The 21315-nt window shown below is 40.7% G+C and overlaps 1 protein-coding gene across 8 annotated transcripts in view; it reads right to left on the reverse strand.

Annotated features, from left to right (window-relative positions):
• The window catches only part of PSD3 (pleckstrin and Sec7 domain containing 3), a 727754-nt gene that overhangs the window by 419415 nt on the left and 287024 nt on the right, over positions 1-21315 (reverse strand). For 7 of the 8 annotated variants that reach the window (XM_054561279.2, XM_054561280.2, XM_063726550.1 and 4 more), the window contains one exon: positions 9881-9989. In XM_054561279.2, the coding sequence (XP_054417254.2) occupies positions 9881-9989 (109 nt within the window). Of the gene's footprint in view, positions 1-9880; positions 9990-20243; positions 20417-21315 lie in introns of those variants that run through there. The other variant, XM_063726551.1, reaches the window with a different exon arrangement.

A 21315-nucleotide genomic window follows, 5' to 3' on the forward strand; every position in this document is an offset into this window, starting at 1 on the left:
GCTTAGCTATACTGAACACATTTATTTTTTCACCATATTAATGGTATGTTCTGTTTTTTTACTGTTAAATATGCATATGTGAATCAGTGTTAGAAAATGATTGCTTCTTAGAAGCATATACATTCAGAGGCAGGAATGAGGGTGATGCCACACAACCATAGCTTGTCCACACGGGTGGCTGAGATAGTGACCTCTGCATTCTGATGATTCAGCATACACGAACTTTGTTTCATGCACAAAATTATTTATAATTTATAATTATATATTCATAATTATAAAACAAATGAATTTCATGTTTAGACTTGGGTCTCATCCTCAAGATACCTCATTATGTATATGAAAATATTCCAAAATTAAACAAAATCCAAAAAATCCAAAATCTGAACTCCTTCTGGTCCTAAGCATGATGGGATACTTAACCTGTACAATAAACCATAAGCACAGGAAAAGATGCTCAATGTCATCAGTCATTACAAAAATGCAACGCAAAACCACAATGAGATACTACTTCATATCTCCTAGGATAATTATAATTTAAAAAGACAGAGAATAACAAGTGTTGGCAAGAGTGTGGAGAAACTGGAACCCTCTAAGTAAGAAAAAACACACAGATAAGCAATTTTTCCTCTGATCTCACACCACAAGGTGTGGAGATTTTCTCCACACACGAAGCAAGCAATCAGTCCTACAGAGGATACCAGCTAGTTGTCCTCTAATGCAATTCATTTCCAACACTACCTACCCGGATATGGCATCAGATCCTACAGGTTGAGGGCTTGGTCCCTCCACCCCACCCCTACCCCCATGCCCTAACCCCACCTCACCCCCGCCACTTTAGATGCCAGTTTCAAGCCCCCGGTTGTTTTATTTGTGCTTCTGAGAAGGTCTAGATCAAGGTTCCCACAACCCTTTCCCTGGACTCAGTTAATTTGCTAGACTGCCTCACAGAACTGAGGGAAACATTTACTTACATTTACTGGCTTATTATAAAGGGTATTACAAAGGATGCTGAAGAGATGCATATGGTATGTATGGGAAAAGGGGCACGGAACTTCCAAGCCCTCCCCAGGCACGCCACCCTCCAGAAACCACCATGTGTTCAGCTACCCAAAACCTCTCAAACGCTGTCCTTTCTTTTTTTTGTTTTGTTTTTTCTGAGACGGAGTGTCACTCTATTGCCCAGGCTGGGGTGCAATGGCGCGACCTTGGCTCACTGCAACCTCTGCCTCCAGGGTTCAAGCAATTCTCCTGCCTCAGCCTCCCGAGTAGCTGGGATTACAGGTTCACACCACCACGCCTAGCTAATTTTTGTATTCTTAGTAGAGACAGGGTTTCACTACGTTGGCCAAGTTGGTCTCTAGCTCCTGATCTCGTGATCTGCCCTCCTCAGCCTCCCAAAGTACTGGGATGACAGGGATGAACCACCACGCCCGCCCCTTTGGGGTTTTTATGGAGGCTTCATCACACAGGAAGGAATGACTAAATCATTGGCCAACTTAATCTTCAGCCCTTCTCTCCTCCCAGGAGGCTGCTCATTGCTGCTGTGTAGCCACTGACCCGGTGGGCTCTGGGCTGCTGCCATGCTGCTTAGTTTCCCTGAACACACTTAGGAGAAAGTCCCAACCCTCTAATCCCACTGTGTCCTTCTGGTGCCCAGCCCCATCCTGAAGCTACCTAGAGGCTGACAGCCATCAGTCAACATATGAGCACACAAGAAGACATCACTGTGGACATTCTAAGGATTTTAGGAGGTGTATGCCAGGAAATGGGGACAAAAACCAAATACATATTTCACAATATCACACCCTCATACACTACTGGTGGGAATGTAAAATTGTACAACTGTTGTGGAAAACAATTTAGAAGTTCCTCAAAAGGTTTAATGTAGAATCGCCATTCAACTCGGCAATTCTGCTTCTAGCTGTATACCCAAAAGAAATGAAAACATACATCCACTCAGAAACTTGTACACCAGTTCTCCTAACAGCATTACCCACACAAGCCAAAAAGGAAAAGCAACCCAAATGATATGGTTTGGCTGTGTCTCCACCCAAATCTCACCTGGAATTGTAATAATCCCCATGTGTCAAGGGAGGTGCCAGGTGGAGATAATGGAATCATGCTGGCAGTTTCCCCCATACTGTTCTCATGATAGCAAATAAGTCTCAGGAGATCTGATGGTTTTATAAACGGGAATTCCCCTGCACAAGCTCCCTCTTGCCTGCTGCCATGTAAGACGTCCTTTTGCTCTTCCTTCGTCTTCCACCATGATTGTGAGGCCTCTCCAGCCATGTGGAACTGTGAGTCCATTAAACCTCTTTCCTTTGTAAATTACCCAGTCTCTGGTGTGTCTTTATTAGCAGCGTGAGAACAGACTAATGTACTAAATTTCCCTCAAATGGTGAACAGACAAAATGTGTCCCATCCATATAATCAACTATTATTCCACACAAAAAAGTAGTGGTAAATATTATAGCAAAACTAGTCATAACAATGATTCCATTTATATGAAGTGTCCAGAATAAGAAAATCTCTAGAGATAAAAAGCAAATTAGTGGTTGCCTAGAATGACAGCCAGTGGGTGTTCTCTCTTTCTTTCTCTCTCTCTTTCTTCCTTCCTTTTTTTCTTTCCTTTCTTTTTCTTTCTTTCTCTTTCTTTTTCTTTCCTTCCTTCCTTGTTTCTTTCTTTCCTTCCTTCCTTCTTTCTCTTTCTCTCTCTCTCTCCCTTCCTCTCCTCTCTTCTGCCTTTCTTTTATCCTTTCCTTTCCTTTCCTCTTCCTCTTGCTCAAGACAAGGTCTCACTATGTTGCCCAGACTGTACTTGAACTCCTGGGCTCAAACAATCCCCCCACCTCCAGCCTCCCAAGCAGCTGGGACTACAGGAAGGAGCCACCAACAAGTCTTTTCTTTTTAAGATGACGAAAATGTTCCAAAGTGGCCTGTGGTGATGGATGATGCACAATTCTATGAACGTACTAAAAATCCACTGAATTTTACACATTAAATGGATGAATTGTATGGTTTACAAATTGTATCTCAATCAAGTTATTTTTTAAAGTATTCAGCCTTCTGGGTCACTATTGCAGACAAGGATACAAATTTGTTTAATCTTCTCTAAGCCCTATGAAAATGGCAACAACCAATTTCAAAAGAAAATAAATTCACAACAGTGCTGAAAAAAAAAAAGAGTATAACCATAGACAAAATAACCATAGACAGAAGTCACAACCCCACACAAGCCCAGAGGGCCACAGTTATCCTAACAGTAGAGCCACAAAGAAGCTAGAAACCCAGAGTTGGCAGGTCTCCAGATGTGGAATGGGAAGCAGAACATATGTCACCATGATTAACTGAAAAACTATCTGCAGAACAGCTTCCCATCCTAGCCCCCTTCCACCCTGTTCCCCTACCCAGAGGTTTGCCAGCAGCAAGGCACTTACCATGGGTCTAATCCCACCTGCACTTGTGCCAGTCCATACACCCCACCTCATACAAACCCATTCCAGCCCTCTTCTATATGAAGGGAAGAGGCCTGCTAAGAACACACACTCCACACAGCAAGAGAAACTCTACCTGTCTATATTTGGGAACCCAAACTTTCATTCATGCATATGAATGAAAAAAACAAACTCCAACAGACATTTGAGGACTAACAGTGGCTTTCAAAAGAAGTTCCAAGATTTAATGAAACAGAACTGACCCTGGATGAAGCAAAAATCCAGGAAACAGAAGATAATCTCAGGGGAAAAAAAAAATCTAATTTTTTATTTAGAGAGATTCAAAATAATCCATCCATAAAAAAGCAGACTGCAATGAAAATTGATTGACCAGAGAATGGGAAAGAACTCTTGAAATTATAAATAAAACTATAAAAATGTTGTTAGAAAGAACGGAAGATCTTACTTTAAAATAGGAAAGAAAAATTAAAAGACGTAGAAGATTGATCTAATCCAGGAGAACCAACATCTATCTAATAGGAACTGGAGAAGTAAAAACCATTTTTAAAAAGTAGAGAGGACAAACATTTTCAGAGCTAAGGAAAGACATGACTGAAAGGGCTCCACAGGCACCATAGCAAGAATACAAGACTCACACTTCCAGAAATATGAGTGGGTAGGGGGTCAAGACAGCCCTGAACGCTGTCCATAGAGATAAAGCCAATTACCCACAGGTGAGATCTCAAAGGTCTTTTCATTTAAGAGACTCCAGTGCATACTGCATACTAAATCAAAGCCAATTAAGACAAAAAAAGGGATTAAATATTTTGAAACACACCATGCAAAGTCTACCACTTGTGTTATTCATTTCCTCATTTCAGTTACCTAATTCCTAATCTGCTTGATTTCCCAAACAGTGAAACCGGAGGACAGGCCATGAACTTTCACGTGCAAGTCTTTGCATTGGCATACGCTGTCACGTCTCTTGGGTAGGTATCAAGAAATAGAATGGCCTAGTGGTACAGAAGGTATATCTTTAACTTCTTAACTAACTTTTTCAATTTTTTTTTTTTTTTTTTTTTTGAGATGGAGTCTCGCTCTGTCACCAGGCTAGAGTGCAGTGGTGCGATCTCAGCTCACTGCAACCTCCGCCTCCCGGGTTCAAGCGATTCTCCTGCCTCAGCCTCCTGAGTAGGTGGGATGAGAGGCATGTGCAACCACACCTAGCTAATTTTTGTATTTTTAGTAGAGACGGGGTTTCACCATGTTGGCCAGGATGGTCTCCATCTCTTGATCTCGTGATCCGCCGGACTTGGCCTCCCAAAGTGCTGGGATTACAGGCGTGAGCCACCGCGCCCGGCCTTCAACTGTTTTTAAATAATTGGACCTTTTACATTCCCACCACCAGTGTGTATGAGTTCAGCAGCTCCACTTTCTTAACAATCACAATATGGCCAGTCTTTTTAATTTTAGCCTTTCTAGTAGATTTTATTAGTATCTCATTGTGGTTTTCATTTCCATTTCCCTAATGACTAATAATGTTGAACATCTTTTCATGTGCTTACCTGCCATCCATATATCTTCCTTGGTGAAGTATCTATTAAAATCTTTTGCCCATTTTTTTTCCCTTAGGGGATTTGCCTTTTTGTCATTGAGATGTAAGAGCTCTCTATGTATTCTAGATACAAGTCCTTTGTTGGATCTCCAACACACAATGTCAATAGTCAAACTGTTGAGAAACCCTGATCTAGTTAATTTTGCTGAAAAGAACCATATTACACTGCAAGGAGTCATGTATCTACATATGATTCACTTTACCTTTAAAAAAAAACAGGTAATTTTTAAAAAACTGACATGAGACACTTCTTAAAATCATATGCTACAGCATCCATTTACATCTAAGTCCAGTGAGCACCTTAGTTATTCATACTTGTGACCATAAATCATCATAAAGAGAAAATTTGCTTAGACAATACAAGTTAGAATGAGCTCCAACTAAAAGAAAATTAACATTTTAATAAAATTTTGGTATGTCTTTCAGAGGCTTCCAAGCAGCTAAGCTCTCACTACACAATCACTCTAGAACCTTAAAATTATAACACATTTCCTATGGCTTCCCCACTAGCCCCACCCAACTCTTTTCTTTTAATGATGGGCTCTGAACAGTTCAGGTGACGGCAGCAGGGAGGCAATGTGAAAACAGCTCTCCTCTTTCCTCCGTTAGTCATCAGGTACCTTCTCCAACAGAAGAGTCCCCAAAGGCCTCCTTCAGAGCCTGTTTATTCTGATCGTGGTTGCCTTTCTAACACAGCATATTTATAGCATATTTCAAGGGAGTGGGGTGATGCGACTTTTACATCTTTCCAATCTAAGAGTTGGTTTTTCTACAGGAACAGATGATGTCACATTTCACACATGATGCAGAGCAGAGGAGCCTGGATCATGGTCTCAAACCTACCAATGAGTTTGGGCAAATTAATTCATTCTCTTGAGTCCTCAGTTTTCCTAACAGCTAAACACTGATTGGGTACCACGTGCCAAGCCCTGAGCTGTGTATTTACAATCTCACTCGATTTCCACTGCAACTCTATGAAGAAGTTACTACCATTTTCCCTATTTTACAGATGAAGAAACTGAGGAGGCTCAGCGTTGTCCACAGGCGCCTGCGGTAGGCTGGGACCCAGGCTCTGCTGCGGCTGCCATTGGCACTTCGCATTCAGTAAAGTGGGAGGAACAAGATACAGCTTTATGCCAGCCCACAGACAGCTGTGAGGAGTAATTACAGTCAGAGAATTTCAAAAACACACACAAACTCTAAAAAGCAAGTTTAGGACCGTTTATGAAGTTCTACAATTCTCCAAACAACTGAATAACCCATGAAGGTACCTATCTTACCGCATTACATCAAATAACTTCCAATTACTGGCGTGCTGTACCTAATAAGAGGACTGCACTAAAGCCAAGACTTCTCATAGGCTATGGAGAGACTGGATTTTTAACCGGATTCTAAAGCATCTCAGCTATGTGCCTTTAGGCATGTTATTTAATACCTCTGAAGCTCATTTTCCTCACCTACTTATTTTTAAAAGTCTATAAACTCTTCATCTTGCCTTAGGAGGCCCTACATGATATGGCCCTTTTCTAAATGGTAATCTTTCTGAACTTATCTCTCAATGATGATGTCTGCAGACTAACCAGGCTAGTCTTCCCCAGTTTGTCAAACAATTTATATTTCCTGCTCATGCCATTTCTGCAATTTGAAATGCTCTCCCCACAAAACTCTACTATTCAGAATTCTAGTCATTCTTCAAGACCAAGTTCAACTTCTACCTCCTCCATTAAGTCATCACCAGACCAACTAAAAGTGATCATTCTTTCTTGCTAGTCACTTGGAGACATATTGTTTCTTCTTAGCTAAAGAATAAGAAACTTATGAGTAAGAACCATGTCTTCCACGTCTTTGCACCTTCAATGTGCCCAACACAAGTAACCTGCACATAGGTGCTCATTAAATGTATTTGTTCAACGATGCATGCATCCTTTCACACCTACAGAATAACACCACACCAGCAGCAACTACTACTAACCATTTTTACCAAGGCAAATAAGAAACAAAAGGTTTAAAGTGTCATTTTGGTTTGCCTCGGCTATGATATATCTGAGCTGCTGATATAGGGAAAACTACTCAAAACCCATGAGTAAGGAAAAACCAAACTCACTCACCAATAAGGCAGAGAACTATGTAGACATTTGGTATTATCTCTATACAGTTAAGTAAAAATCAGTTTTATCATAGTCAAAAAAAGCTTAATTAGCAAAAAAAAAATCACAACGTCACATTCAGAGTTGTCTATACCAAGGAATTTTATTTTATTTTTAAAATTTTTTGTTTACTTTTTGAGACAGAGTCTCACTTAGTCATCCAGGCTGAAGTGCAGTGGCACGATCTCGGCTCACTGCAACTTCTGCCTCCTGGGCTCAAACGATTCTCGTGCCTCAGCCTCCCAAGTAGCTAGAATTACAGGCACATGTCACCATGCCCAGCTAATTTTTATATTTTTAGTAGAAACAGGCTTTCACCATGTTGGCCACGCTGGTCTCAAACTCCTGACCTCAGATGATCCATCCGCCTCGGCCTCCCAAAGTGTTGGGATTAGAAGTGTGGCAACCAAGCCGGGCCAATGCCAAAGAGTTTTCAAAAGTCTTGGGATAACTATAATCAGTACCCCATCAGGGAAAGAGTAAACAGATGATTAGGTACCTCAAACTTCAAGCCCAGAATAGTTAGGTATTTATGATACATGACAAACAGCATAAATGGCTACAGTACATGCTAAATATAAGAGATATACTATGAAACACATTCTCCTCTAAATTAGGACACAGTGATAAAAGCCAAATGATTTTTAAAAATAATTTAGCTATTTTTTACTGTATCTAAGAGTCCCCAACTATTAAAATATCTAATAAATATTCACTTTTTAAGCTAAAAGAAGTTATTATATGGCTGTGTATACACTGCCTTCTTGATATCCTCAAATATTAAATAATCCCATCTAACACGTGAGTCAAAAATGTGTAGTTCATACTTGGGTTTCTTCAACTGAGCAACAGCTGTATCAAGTCAGATTCTTGGTCTTCCCAAAACAAAAATAAGTAACAGATAATGATAAAGCTGAAAAAAGTAAGGACTGCACTTATAATATCAGCCTCAAAGGTCAGGGACATGATGATGATGGTGATGGTTATCACAATAATTAACAGCAGCAAACACTTTCATAGCACTTATTGCATACCAAGCATGACTCTAAGATCTTTTTTTTTTTTGAGACTGAGTCTCACTCTGTCGCCCAGGCTGGAGTGCAGTGGCGTGATCTCGGCTCACTGCAAGCTCCGCCTCCCGGGTTCATGCCATTCTCCTGCCTCAGCCTCCCGAGTAGCTGTGACTACAAGCACCTGCCACCACGCCCGGCTAATTTTTTTTTTAGTAGAGATGGGACATGACTCTAAGATCTTTATAAATGTCAACTTATTTCATCCTCAAAAGAATTCTAAGACATAAATCACTATAATCCCATTTTACAGATGAGAAAACTGAGCCACAAATAAGTTGGATAACTTTGCAAGGTCACACAGTTTATAAGTTACAAGGCCAGGTTCAAACTCAAGAAGTCTAGATCCAGAACTCAGAGAATATTAACCACATGCAATAGTCTTTTCCAATCTAACTCTCAAGATATGCTAATATCCCCTTTATCATCAGTTTTCCATAAAATTAAACGTTTTGAAATTCAATACAAGGCTATTTGCATTTTTATCTTGTACCTTCTTCTAGGAAAATGCCTTCAAAAAAGTATTGCCTTAACAGGATGAGCTCTGCGGTCAGGCAAACTTGCCTTATACTCCTGGCTCTGCTGTGTGAGTGATTGTGACTGGGAGGAGATTACTTCAGATCCCTCATCTGGAAAATGGGGATAACAGTACCAACTTATAAGGTTATTGTGATGATTAGCATAGTACCTTAGCACACAGTAAGTAATGTAGTAGGTTAATTAATATTATTACTGTAATTAGTACTAGTAATAGTTCTATTTGTTCTAAATTTACCTGCTTCAAATTGAAAAATGTTGCTTCTAGTTCCAGAATATTAAATTTGATAACTAGATTAGGCCAATACTAAAAAATATTAAAAATAAACGAGAGCTACAATAACCTCCAAAGTAAAGACTGCAGTGTCTGAAAATCATTGTGGAAATGTTTCCTAATAATATATTTTGTTAGTGAAAAACAAGCACCAAGGGCTGGGCATGGTGGCTCACATCTGTAAACTCAGTGTTTTGCGGGGCTGAGGCAGGAGGATGGCTTGAGGCCAGGAGTTTGAGACCAGCCTAGGCAGCATAGCCAGACCCCGTCTCTTAAAAAAAAAAAAAAAAAAAAAAAAAGTATTTTTTTAATTAGTCAGGTGTGGTGGCATATGCCTGTAGTCCCAGCTAGTTGGGAGGCTGAGGCAGAAGGATCATTTGAGCCTGGAGGTCAAGGCTGTAGTAAGCTAGGATGGTGCCACTGCATGCCAGCTTGGATGACAGAGCAAGACTTTGTCTCAAAAAAAAAAAAAAATACACCAAAAATACATTAATCAATATATACAACAATGGTAACTATGGAAAACTCTTAGGAAAATTGGTTAATTCTTGGAATTTCAAATATCAGAAGCTGAGAATTCTTCAAACCAAGAACACGACTTGAAATTACCAAGAATAGGCCACAAGAATTACATGAAATATTTGTGGATTCTACATCTTGGGAAGATTGTTTTGATGAATAATTAGGGCAAACAGGTTTCACAGAGGGAAGAAGAAAGTAATGCAGGTGGAGAAAAATCACTTTGAAATCACAGCTCTTCATATATTTTACCTGGGAGAGGGATATGAGGAAATACTTACTAGTATCTGGAGTTTTCCCTTCAGGTCTGCCAAACAAAAATTCATATTTGGCCTTGGCAACACTCTGGGAATGTGCAGATGCATTGTTCACCCAAACAAATGTCTCTGCCTGCAAAATGAGAACAAAACAAAGACACATTTAAAATACATCATAAAAAAATACATCATAAAACAAATTATCCAACATGAGATTGGTAAAGCAATTGTGACATATGTACTCAAAGCTATCTAACCTTTCAAAATGAAACATGAAAAGTGTAACATGAAAAGAATCAGAATACAAACTATCACTGCATGATTATAGCTATATAAAAAATGTATACATATAAACATCTATAGGGAAGTCAGAGGAAAATAAAAAGTATGGCTTGATTGGGAGGCTGAATTAGGTCGGTTTTTAAAAAATTAACTTAATGTTACTTTTCTGCAATTAGAAAACTATATTTTGGCTGGACGTGGTAGCTCACACCTGTAATCTCAGCACTCTGGGAGGCCAAAGCAGGTGGATCACGATGTCAGGAGTTCGAGACCAGCCTGACTTACATGGTGAAACCCCATCTCTACTAAAAATACAAAAATTAGCCAGGCATGGTGGTTCCTGTAATCTCAGCTACTTAGGAGGCTGAGGCAAGAGAATCGCTTGAACCAGGGAGGCAGAGGCTGCAGTGAGCCGAGATCGTGCCACTGCACTCCAGCCTGGGTGACAGAGCAAGACTCCATCTCAAAAAAAAAAAAAAAGAAACAAAACTGTATTTTGTTTTTAAACACATCATTTTCCAAGTGATTATCATTACCCACAGTCCATAACAAGAATATTTCTTTGTGTGGTTTCTGTTAAAGTACATCAACAAAAAAACCAGTCTTTCCCCAAAATAGATCACATTTTTATATAATCAGGAACACCATTCAGCCGAACAGGGCATGGAACAGAACTGCCAGGAATCCCATTTATACTGATTGTCCGACATTTCAACATCTGTCCCAGGGTCCTGTGTAATTCCTAAAGTCCCTTATTTGAAATAAGAACTACAAAGGTGATGGTTAAAGTGGTACATCCTAACTCTGAACTCCTAAGACCTCCTTCCTCGCTGTTTTAGGCAACTGTCAAAAATCAGGAGTGCCTCTGTTCTCCAGCTGAGGACTAACTAAAAACAAGTAGCAAGGAAAAAAATTTCAAGACACAAAGACATTTGACCTAGCACAGTCAGGGAGGCCTTCTTTTGCCTCTTTACTCTGCACTTAAACATTAACCAGGATATAGATATCACCCGTACTGGTTTCTACCCAATGGTTATGAGACATCATCTTTTCTCATGTCTGAACCGTGACTGACCATTCACTTTCGGGGAGAGAAGTGTGAAGGGTTTTATCAGCAACCAAGTAACTATTTCAAAGAGGGAAATGTTACTATTTCTATTCTATGCTTTGGAGCAGAAATGACTGACAATAGTAGGAAGACCCAATCACACCTCCATCACCCCACTAGAGACAGGTTCAGGGGGCAGACCCCACTTTTTTCTTCAATACCAAGAGCAAAGAGCTAGCATGCACATTCAGATAGCAATTTCTTAAAAGAGTTCCACAATCACTTAATGTTCATAACGCGTCAAATGTATCGGTCTGAAAAAGGTGCATACTTCTCTTGGTGTTACGTGTTTGATAATCACAGGTTGTTAATTATCCTTTTCCTCAATGGAGAGGAAATATTAATTTTTTGATGTGTTTGGGGAGCTTCAGGCTAGTAAAAGAGGAACTCGGCCAAGGGGCTGCCACGTAAGGTGCCCTGATTTGGGCAGGTGGTTAGGGAAAGCTCTCTAAGAAACTAACGCCTGCAGAGATGAGAAATATGACAGGCTGGGGAAGGTCAGCGACATATCGGCGGGAAGGCCATACGCATGGCCTTAAGGAATGGAAGGATGGATGAGGCTACTCAGATAACTAAGAGAAAGCCAATGTGGCCGCAGAAGAGCAGGTGAGTGGGCAAGTTTAGAGACTTGCAGGATGAAGAGTGTAAATCAAGGAAAGGACGGAGCATTCTGATGGGTTTGATGGGAAGCCACTGAAGGGTTTTATGGGATACAGTGATTCATTTGCATTTTAAAAGATTATTCATTTACACTTTTAAAAGATCATATGGGTGTTATATGGAAAATGAATTGGAGTGAGACAAGAAGCAGCAGAGACACCAGCTAGAAATCCAAACGAGAATAGGGAAGCTTGGAGGAAATAGGCAAAAGTGGATGAATTAAAATATATTTGGTAGGAAGAATTACACAGTTTTCTGATAAACTGGATTTAAAGAATGAGGGAAAGGGGCCGGGCACAGTGGCTCATGCCTTTAATCTTAGCACTCTGGGAGGCTGAGGTGGACGGATCACTTGAGGTCAGGAGTTCGAGACCAGCCTGGCCAACATGGCAAAAGCTCGTCTCTACTAAAAAATACAAAAATTGGCCAGGCGTGGTGCCATGCACCTGTGATCCCAGCTACTCAGGAGACTATGGCAGGAGAATCGCTTGAACCTGGGAGGTGGAGGTTGCAGTGAGCCGAGATGGCGCCATTGCACTCCAGCCTAGGCGACAAAAGCGAAACTCCGTCTCAAACAAAAAAAAAAGGGGGGGGGGGGAGATTAAAGATAATTATAATAGATACTAACCACTTACTCCATGCCAGGCACTGTTCTAATGTAATATATGGAATATCTCATCTAATGCTCAGAACAATTCTATGAGGTGGGGGCTACTGTCATCCCCATCTTATAGGTGGAAAAAAGAAGGCAATGAGAGGCTAAATAACTTTTCCAAAGATATATGGATCCTAGATTCACATCCGAGCAGTCCAAATCTAGAACTCGTGGCACTGGGGATGACTCCCGGGAATCCGGCTTGAACAACCAGGTGCATCTATTGAGACTGGGGAGACCAGAGAAGAAACAGTATCAATAGCCTACATTTGGGCTTCCAAGTGATCCCCCAAGGACTCACTAAAACATCAGAAAAGAACATTTTAAAAAAGGAATCCATTACAGGGGTGCTAGAAAATAAGAAAAGATGCCATGTATAAAGCAAAAGTTTCAAGAAATTCCAAGAAGATAAATTTTTGCTTACAATCTCAACTTTAAGGCCGAGAACTGTTCTCTAAAGCAAGGTTCCCCTTGAGCAAGGATTCTTAACCTCAGGTCCATGGGGAAGCAAGTGCCAATCAAGAGAATTCTGGAAGTTCATGAAGCTGGGGAGGGGGTGATTTACATCTTTATTTGCATTTACCTTTAGATGAAATTTAGCATGTTTTCAAATACAAATGTAAGCAACAAACCAGAGTATTGGTAGCAATAACTGTAACTTCTCATAAATAGAAATTCATCATTTTCATATCATTTAACAGTTACTGCAGATATCTTGAAATATGTATACTCATCCCTAGTTTGAAATGGTAATAGTTACTAGACTCACCATTAAATCTTGTTATCAATAAAGAAACATGGCTTTTTTTTTTTTTAGAGATGGGACCTAGATATGTTGCCCCGACTGGACTCAAACTCTTGACCTCAAGCAATCCTCCTGCCTAAGCCTCCTGAGAAGCTGGGATACACATATTATCATACCACAAATGTAATAAATGTAATATTTTGGTAGCCAATCAAATTGGTTTCTTTTGCAACTCTATCTATATTATTGTATGCATTTAAAATGCATTATTCTGACGAAAGATCTAGAATTTTATCAGACTATCAAGAGGGGCCTGCTCAAGACTACTGTTTCTCAAACTGCATCTTATGACCCATTAGTGGCTTGTAAAATCACTTTAGTGGATCATGACCATATTTTTATATCAATAAGTTTATACACACATATGTGTTTAATAGAATAAAAGTAAATACCAGAGAAGAAAACACATTGTAAGATAAGCATTGTTTCATGGAACATCTAAGTCAAACGTGCATGTGAGTGTGTGTACTGAGTCATGATTAAAAGTGTATTTCTCAAGGTTGCTCATGACCTAAACTGTTTGAAACATATTACCCTAGAATGGTTCTCAAAATTTATCATGAATTAGCATCACCTACAGCACCAACTAAAACACGTACTGCTGGGGTCCATCCCAGAGTTTCTGATTCCGTAGGTCTGAGGTGGGGCCTGAGAATCTGCATTTTCTAACAATTTTTCAGGTAATGCTGATGTTGCTCGTCCAGGAACCATCTTTTTTGTGAACCACTGCTCTAGACCAATGGTCTTCATACTTTGTTGTTTATATGAATCACCTGGAATCTTGTTAAAACATAAACTGAGCAGGTTAAGGTGGGGCCTGGGACTCTGCATTCCTAAAAGTTCCCTGGTGACCCTGATCCACAGACCAGCTTTGAGGAGCAAGGCTTGAAGGCGCTAAAGCTTCAGAGTGAAGCAGTGTTCAAAGTATGCTCAGACTATCACAAGAGCGAAACATTTTTTAAAAAGGACTGCTCTACCTAGAAGTAAAATTCACTAAAGGGCTCTGCTTAATAAAGTGCTCCATTAACATACTCCACCTTGCTAAATAATATAAAATTCATTCTGCTTGCATTTGTGCGGAGGCTAAAGTAACTATCTTGGAAGCTAATATGCCGTGTTGACTTCTGATTAACCCCAGTTCTGGGAATGCCTCTGAGATTTCCAATTTATCTACTGTTTCTTGCGTAATGGCACATACTTACAGTAAATCCTGCCCTTAGATCAAATTCCTACCTATTCCCTCTGAAGCATGTGTGCCCCTTCCCTATGGGATATAATCCCTGGGTCTGGGGTATAATGGCATGGAGATCTACCCGTCTTGTAGTTGCCCAAAACCATGCTTCTGTGTGTCAGTTCCCCAATAAAACACCCTATAACAACAGTCTGGACCTGTCTGCCTTCTGCTTTGGTTTCTCAGCTCCACCTGCAATGGGGGGTTATTCTTATCAAACAATTAGTTATTCTTGAAGCTGTGAGCCCCTACTGACATATCCTCTTCCCATGGCAAGGCTTATAAATCTTTACTGACCTCTCCAATAATTTATGCAGGTCTTTGAAAACTGTATTGTTAAAACAATCAGATTAATGAAAGACCCACATAATTCAGACTACTATTTCCTTTGGCATTACTAACTGAATAAAATATATTCTTTTGTTTCATTACAGCTGTTTTTAGGAACATAAATCTCCTTAAGAAGCATGGAATATGAAACATTAGCAGATGGACTGATGGTCAGGTGATCAGACTTAAATCTCGGCTCGATAGTACCACTCAGTCTCACACAAATGCTTCATGTTTGGGCTTCAGCTTCCCTATTGATAAAAAGTGTTACTCAAATTTATCTCTCAGTTCTCTTTGAATTCTGAAGCACAATGATTCTTCACACTTCTGAACCAGCTTCACAGACACTTCACTACGGAGCAGTAACATCTTTTCCTTGGGATAAAATTACAATGGCATGATCCCCAAAACACACCCTGTATTTAAAGATGCAAGCCCACCATTAAATGGATGGGACAAACAAAATCTCAACCTTACATTTGATATGACTTTTCACATTTACAAAGAATTACATTCACATTATCCAACTCACAACATTACCGATTATAATTACCAATGTTAGACACAACATAAGCACTACTGATGTAGAATGACTTTTTATTTTTTATTTTTTTTGAGATGACAGAGTCTCACTCTGTCACCCAGGCTGAAGTGCAATGGTGCAATCTTGGCTCACTGCAACCTCTGCCTCCCAGGTTCAAGTGATTCTCCTGCCTCAGCCTCCAGAGTAGCTGGGATTACAAGCACGCATCACCATGCCCGGCTAATTTTTGTATTTTTAGTAGAGACAGGGTTTCACCATGCTGGCCAGGCTAGTCTCGAACTCCTGACCTCAGGTGATCCGCCCACCTCGGCCTCCCAAAGTGCTGGGATTACAACAGGCGTGAGCCGCCATGCCCAGCCTAGAATGATTCTTTTAATTAACTGTTTAGCTGTAAAAAAATCAAAAAGACAAAGCAGAAAGCTACAGGCAAATTTTAGAAGTAAAAGTGGTTTTCAGTTGATTTGGGAAGGGAATGATGGGGCCAGAGGAGGGAGCAGGGAGAAAAAGGTTAAGAGTAGAGTTTGAGAAAGGTGGCATGCTCCTTCATTTCCTTAATTATTTCAACTTCAGTATGATTTTCAGAGAATCTGAAAGCCTCCAAGTCAGCCAGTGAGTATTATAAAGAAAAAATTAAACACTAAATTAAAGACTATAAAATAATATTTCATTAGTCACTCAAAAGTAACACTTGGTTCCAACAGTCACACTCTGCACTTGATCCTGCTCAATCCCATCTGCTCCCATCGCCCGGCAGAAGCCAGGCCCATGGAAGCAGGGTGCCACGCACAACTCAAGTGCAGACAGGGACAAGAAGCTCAAGGGTAATGCTGCAAAAGGCAACAGTTAGGCGTTACGGGCTGAATTGTGTCCCCCCAAAATTCATATGTTGAAGTCCTAACCCCCAGTACCTCAAATGTAACTGTATTTGGAGATAACGTCCTTAAAGAGGTAATTAGGTTAAAATGAAATCAGTAGAGTGTGTCCTAACTTAACATGACTAATGTCTTCATATGAAAAGATGAGGACAGATACACACAGAGAAAAGACCACGTGAAGACACAGGGAGAAGGTGGCCATCTGCAAGACAAAGAGAGAGGCCTCAGAAGACAGCAACCCTTCCAACTTTGATCTCGAATTTCTTCTCTCTAGAACTGTAAGAAAATCAATTTCTGTTGTTTCAGTACCCTGTTTATGGTACTTTATTACAGCAGCCTAGTTAACTATTACTTTAGGAAAAGGCTAAAGATTGGAGGGCAAAAGGAAAATTCTCCAGGATGACAGGTAGCAATCCCCTGCTATTCCCTTTTAATAAGCAAAAGGGTCTAGATGAGAAGGTATATCCTTGCACCAGCCCACACAGGGCGAATGTGGGTTTGAAGACATGTAAAGACATGTAAAAGGAGTGAATCATTCATTCTAGCCAAAAACAGCAAAGTATAATACTCTAATCCAGTGGTTTTCCCAGCTGTGTACATGAGAATCCTAAGATTCAAAGAAGCTACCTGGGTATAGAGACAGGGTGGCTGCAAAGATCAACAAAGGGAGGCATGGCGAAAAAGACTCTTGTTCACTCAACCCCACACCACTTTTGCAACCACAGTAGCTCCATTTCTGTTTTAAAGATTCAAGTTCTATAACAGGTTTATGGGGAAGGGAGACGTCCAATGTAAAACGAAAAAAAAAAGTTTAAAAAAATCACTGTTCTTTATTTCTGGGTAAGATGGCAAAATAAATATACACATTTGCATTTGCTCTCAACCAAAGCTACTAAAAGCACAGTAAAGAGATTCTTCTTATAAAAGCACAAACCCACAGGAAATAGAATAAGAAAAATGACAACATTTTTGAAGCAAATGATCTAGTGATAACTGACATAGGAGACCACAGGAAAACCCGGAGAAGGAGAAGAACCAATTCAATACACCCCACAAGACATCCAAACGACAAGGGAGTGAGGGAGCCTGGTAAACTCTTGAAGTGAAGGAAAAGGGAGTGGCTTAGATACAGAGGACTATTCACAAGGAATGGTTATCAAGCACTTAAGTCCTCAGATCCCTGCCTCCACTACACTGGGCGATAGCCCCTCCCCTACTCAGGTAAAACAATAATTTTATTAACTAGAGAGATTTTTCAAAGAGCACTCTGGCCTAGGGGACACCAGACACTACTGAAGTTAAAGATACCATAGTGGAAACTGGGATTTGTATGCTGGATGTTAAGATGCTTAGATTTCTTCACTCACCAAGCTAATGAAATTGTGGCACCCTATACTTTACCCTGCAAGCAGGAGACCAGAAGAGTTTCACTGAGGAATGCAGCTAGACCAAGAAGGAAAACCTACAAAACTAAGTCAGGACTCTACGAGTAAATAACTTAACCAGATCCTCCTACAGTGAAGCTTAAGAGCTTCCACTTGGTTATTACCACCCCACTACTATATCCCATTATACTCCTTAACTTTCATGACTATGAGGGTTCTGAAAGTTACAGGCCAGTTATTTTACAGAACGTTCTTCAACTTGGGCTTATCTTCATGTTTCACGATGCTATTCTTCTCTTTGCAACCTATCAGTGGCACACACTTTCAATTTGTCCAATTACAGATCACATTCACTTTGATCTGCCAGGTTTCACCACTGAGAAACCTTTTTAAGTTGACTTAAAAAGTTTAAGCCGGTCAGGCGTGGTGGCTCACGCCTGTAATCCCAGCACTTTGGGAGGCCCAGGTGGGTGGATTACTTGAGGTCAGGAGTTTGAGACCAGCCTGGTCAACATGGTGAAACCCCGTCTCTACAAAAAATTAGCCAGGCGCAGTGGCGCACACCTGTAATCCCAGCTGCTCAGGAGGCTGAGACAGGAGAATCGCTTGAACCCAGGAAGCAGAGGTTACACTGAGCCGAGATTGCGCCATGCACTCCAGCCTGGGTGAAAGAGCGAGACTCCATCTCCAAAAAAAATAAATAAATAAGTTCACATTCATATTTTTCCATAAATGTATTTCTGCTGCTTTCAAGTACAAACGAGTCATTAATGAGATAATCACAAGACTAACATGTAACTTGTTACTCCACCTGTACTGTTCCTTGTTAGCACAGATCATCCAAATACACTTTGCTCTCTCTCTGTAATTAAGACTTTCCACTATAATTAAAAATTTTTTACTGCTGAAAAACAAAGAAAAGTATCCATTCCCTCAGTTTATCTGGCAATAAAGAGGAAGATTCAAGTCCTAGCATGTGTAGCATTTTTTTCCTTTAAAAATATATTTGAGGCCAGGCACAGTGGCTCATGCTGTAATCTCAATGGTTTGGGAGCTCAAACTGAGAGGACTGCCTGAGGCCAGGAGTTTGAGACTAGCCTGTGCAATATAGCCAGACCCCGTGCAAAAAAACAAAAAATAAAAAAATCAGCCAGGCATAGTGTGATGCACCTATAGTCCCCGCTACTCAGGAGGGTGAGGCAGGAGGATCACTTGAGTCCAGGAGGTTGAGGCTGCAGTGAGCTATGATTGTGCCGCCGCACTCCAGCCTGGGCACAGAACACCACCTTGTCTCAACAAATAATAATAATAACATTAAATAATAAAATAAATAAAATTTGACGGGCACAGTGGCTCACGCCTGTAATCCTAGCACTTTGGGAGGCCAAGGTGGGTGGATCACCTGAGGTCAGGAGTTCGAGACCAGCCTGACCAATATGGTGAAACCCCGTCTCTACTGAAAAAAAAAATACAAAAGTTAGCTAGGCGTGGTGGGCAGTGCCGGTAATCCCAAATACTTGGGAGGTTGGGACAGAAGAACTGCTTGAACCTGGGAGATGGAGGTTGCAGTGAGCTGAGATTGTGCCACTGCACTCCAGCCTGGGCAACAGAGCAAGACTCCATCTCAAAAAATAAAAATAAATAAAATATATTATAAAATAAAATTAAATAATAAAATAAAAATATATATTTGACATACACTGCACATAAACAAATGGGGAAGATGCTCGTGCTTGGGCCGAAGGGGATGGCCCACGTATTCCCTACAAACAGTCCCTCGTCACCTCACAGACTAAGTGGATAGATATTCCAAAAGTCAGTAACAACATCAAGTAAAAAAGTAAAACTGGGACAGAACGCCTCTCAAGAATAGAGAGCTTCACAGACAAAACAGCCAGGAGACAAACCGGGTAACTGAAAAGCCCAATCTTTAATTTGTGAAGGTTAGAAACAGCATGGAAACCAAAGGGCAAAGCAGGAAATGGACCACCAGCCTAAGGAGAAGTCGTCAGCAAAAAGCAAGCCTCGGTCCACACCCTGTCATCATGCAGCCCCGCTGCCAGCTTGTTTTTAATTGTGTGAGCACAAGACCAATAACTGCATTCATGGCCTTTTTAAAAGCCCCTGGAGGTCCATTCTCATTTTCCCACCAGCTGCTCTCTTCACTCTGTCCATTTCCAGTGTGAAAGACGCTCCCCTGGGACAAGGGGAAGCCGGGGTTCTGCTGCTCCTCCAGGCATGGGGTCAAGGAGCAGCGGCCATATGGGGTGGCAGGGGGCCCAGAGTAGAGCCGCAGTGGCACGAGCTGGCTTCCATCGACACACATGTGAAAGCAGAGGAAAGGACAAGAAAGGATGCCTTTAACATGCTCAAACGAATCTTCCTTTGGTAACCTTCATGTTGGACCCATTTTCGTTGTCTTTTAACCAAATGGGAAGATTCTATCCCTCTTCTAGGAACCGTGCCTCGCCTGGGCAAGGTTCTGAATTCATAATACTCTAGGGCTTCTTACCAATGGTGGTAGCTGCTTTATGCTTTTTGAAGTGTGATGTAGAAAGCTGGGAGCTGGAAAGCTAGGGTGGTACACATTCATTTGTAATAAAGGCTCCCATAAAACCAAAGTAGGATAGAGGGATCAAGTCTTCTTCACACTCCTTCACTAAGACAGCAGTAACTAAAGAGCTGGAGACCTTCAATGAAAGAATTTGAAAGAAAATTAACAACCGACTATTATGAGTTCACAGCATATCCTCCGCCTTTCCCACCATCTCATGATCAGTAATGACAGACTGAGAAGACAGGCGGCCTTGGACAGCAAACAATAAACCTAGTGATTCAAGACTTCATCTCGCCTTTTCCCTTACCTATTCCTGACCTTTTTTTGCCTTCCTCAGATTCTGGACCTGTGTGCTTCTGATAATGTTTAAAATTCACAAATGAAGCAGATAGTATAAATATTTGCATTTAAAAAATAAAAACATTGTTAAATCTTTGAACACATCTTACTGGCTACAGACTCTGGGTTCTTAACAGGAGGATGGAGCTCTCCACATTGGGAGAGCACTTGGGGATTTAAGTCGGGTCACATGAGGAAAAGCTGAAAACTACAGAGAACTTTAAAAGTCAGCCCAGCATAATCAGGATCCCTATGAGGAAATCAACCAGGCTGAATAAATAACATTCATAAATGCTCCTTTATTTATTTCTCAAAAAAATGGAGGCGGGTCGGGTACTGAGAATGATCAAAACAAGTACTATGCAAAGCAGAGACTACAGGCTCACATGAAGTGTTCAATAAATATTTTTCCTGATTCCTTATAAACTCGGAAACCTCAAAAAAGCCTTGAAACCTTGGAAAAGGCTAGGAAGAAGAAGTCCTACAAAGAAACTGCATATAAGCATCAGCCTTAGTCACCTAAATCTGCTTTGAAAATATCATGGTGTCTTTGGTCATTTCAGAAGTTCCACTAACTTCTGAAACAAAATGAAATCCACTCTATATTTTTAAAAAACATAATTTGTTACTTTGACTAAGAGAAAAACAGGTGCTAAATGTGATTTTAAGGTGGGAATCATGAGAAGTA

Source organism: Pongo abelii, chromosome 7 (assembly GCF_028885655.2).
Source record: "Pongo abelii isolate AG06213 chromosome 7, NHGRI_mPonAbe1-v2.0_pri, whole genome shotgun sequence".
NCBI lineage: Eukaryota > Metazoa > Chordata > Mammalia > Primates > Hominidae > Pongo > Pongo abelii.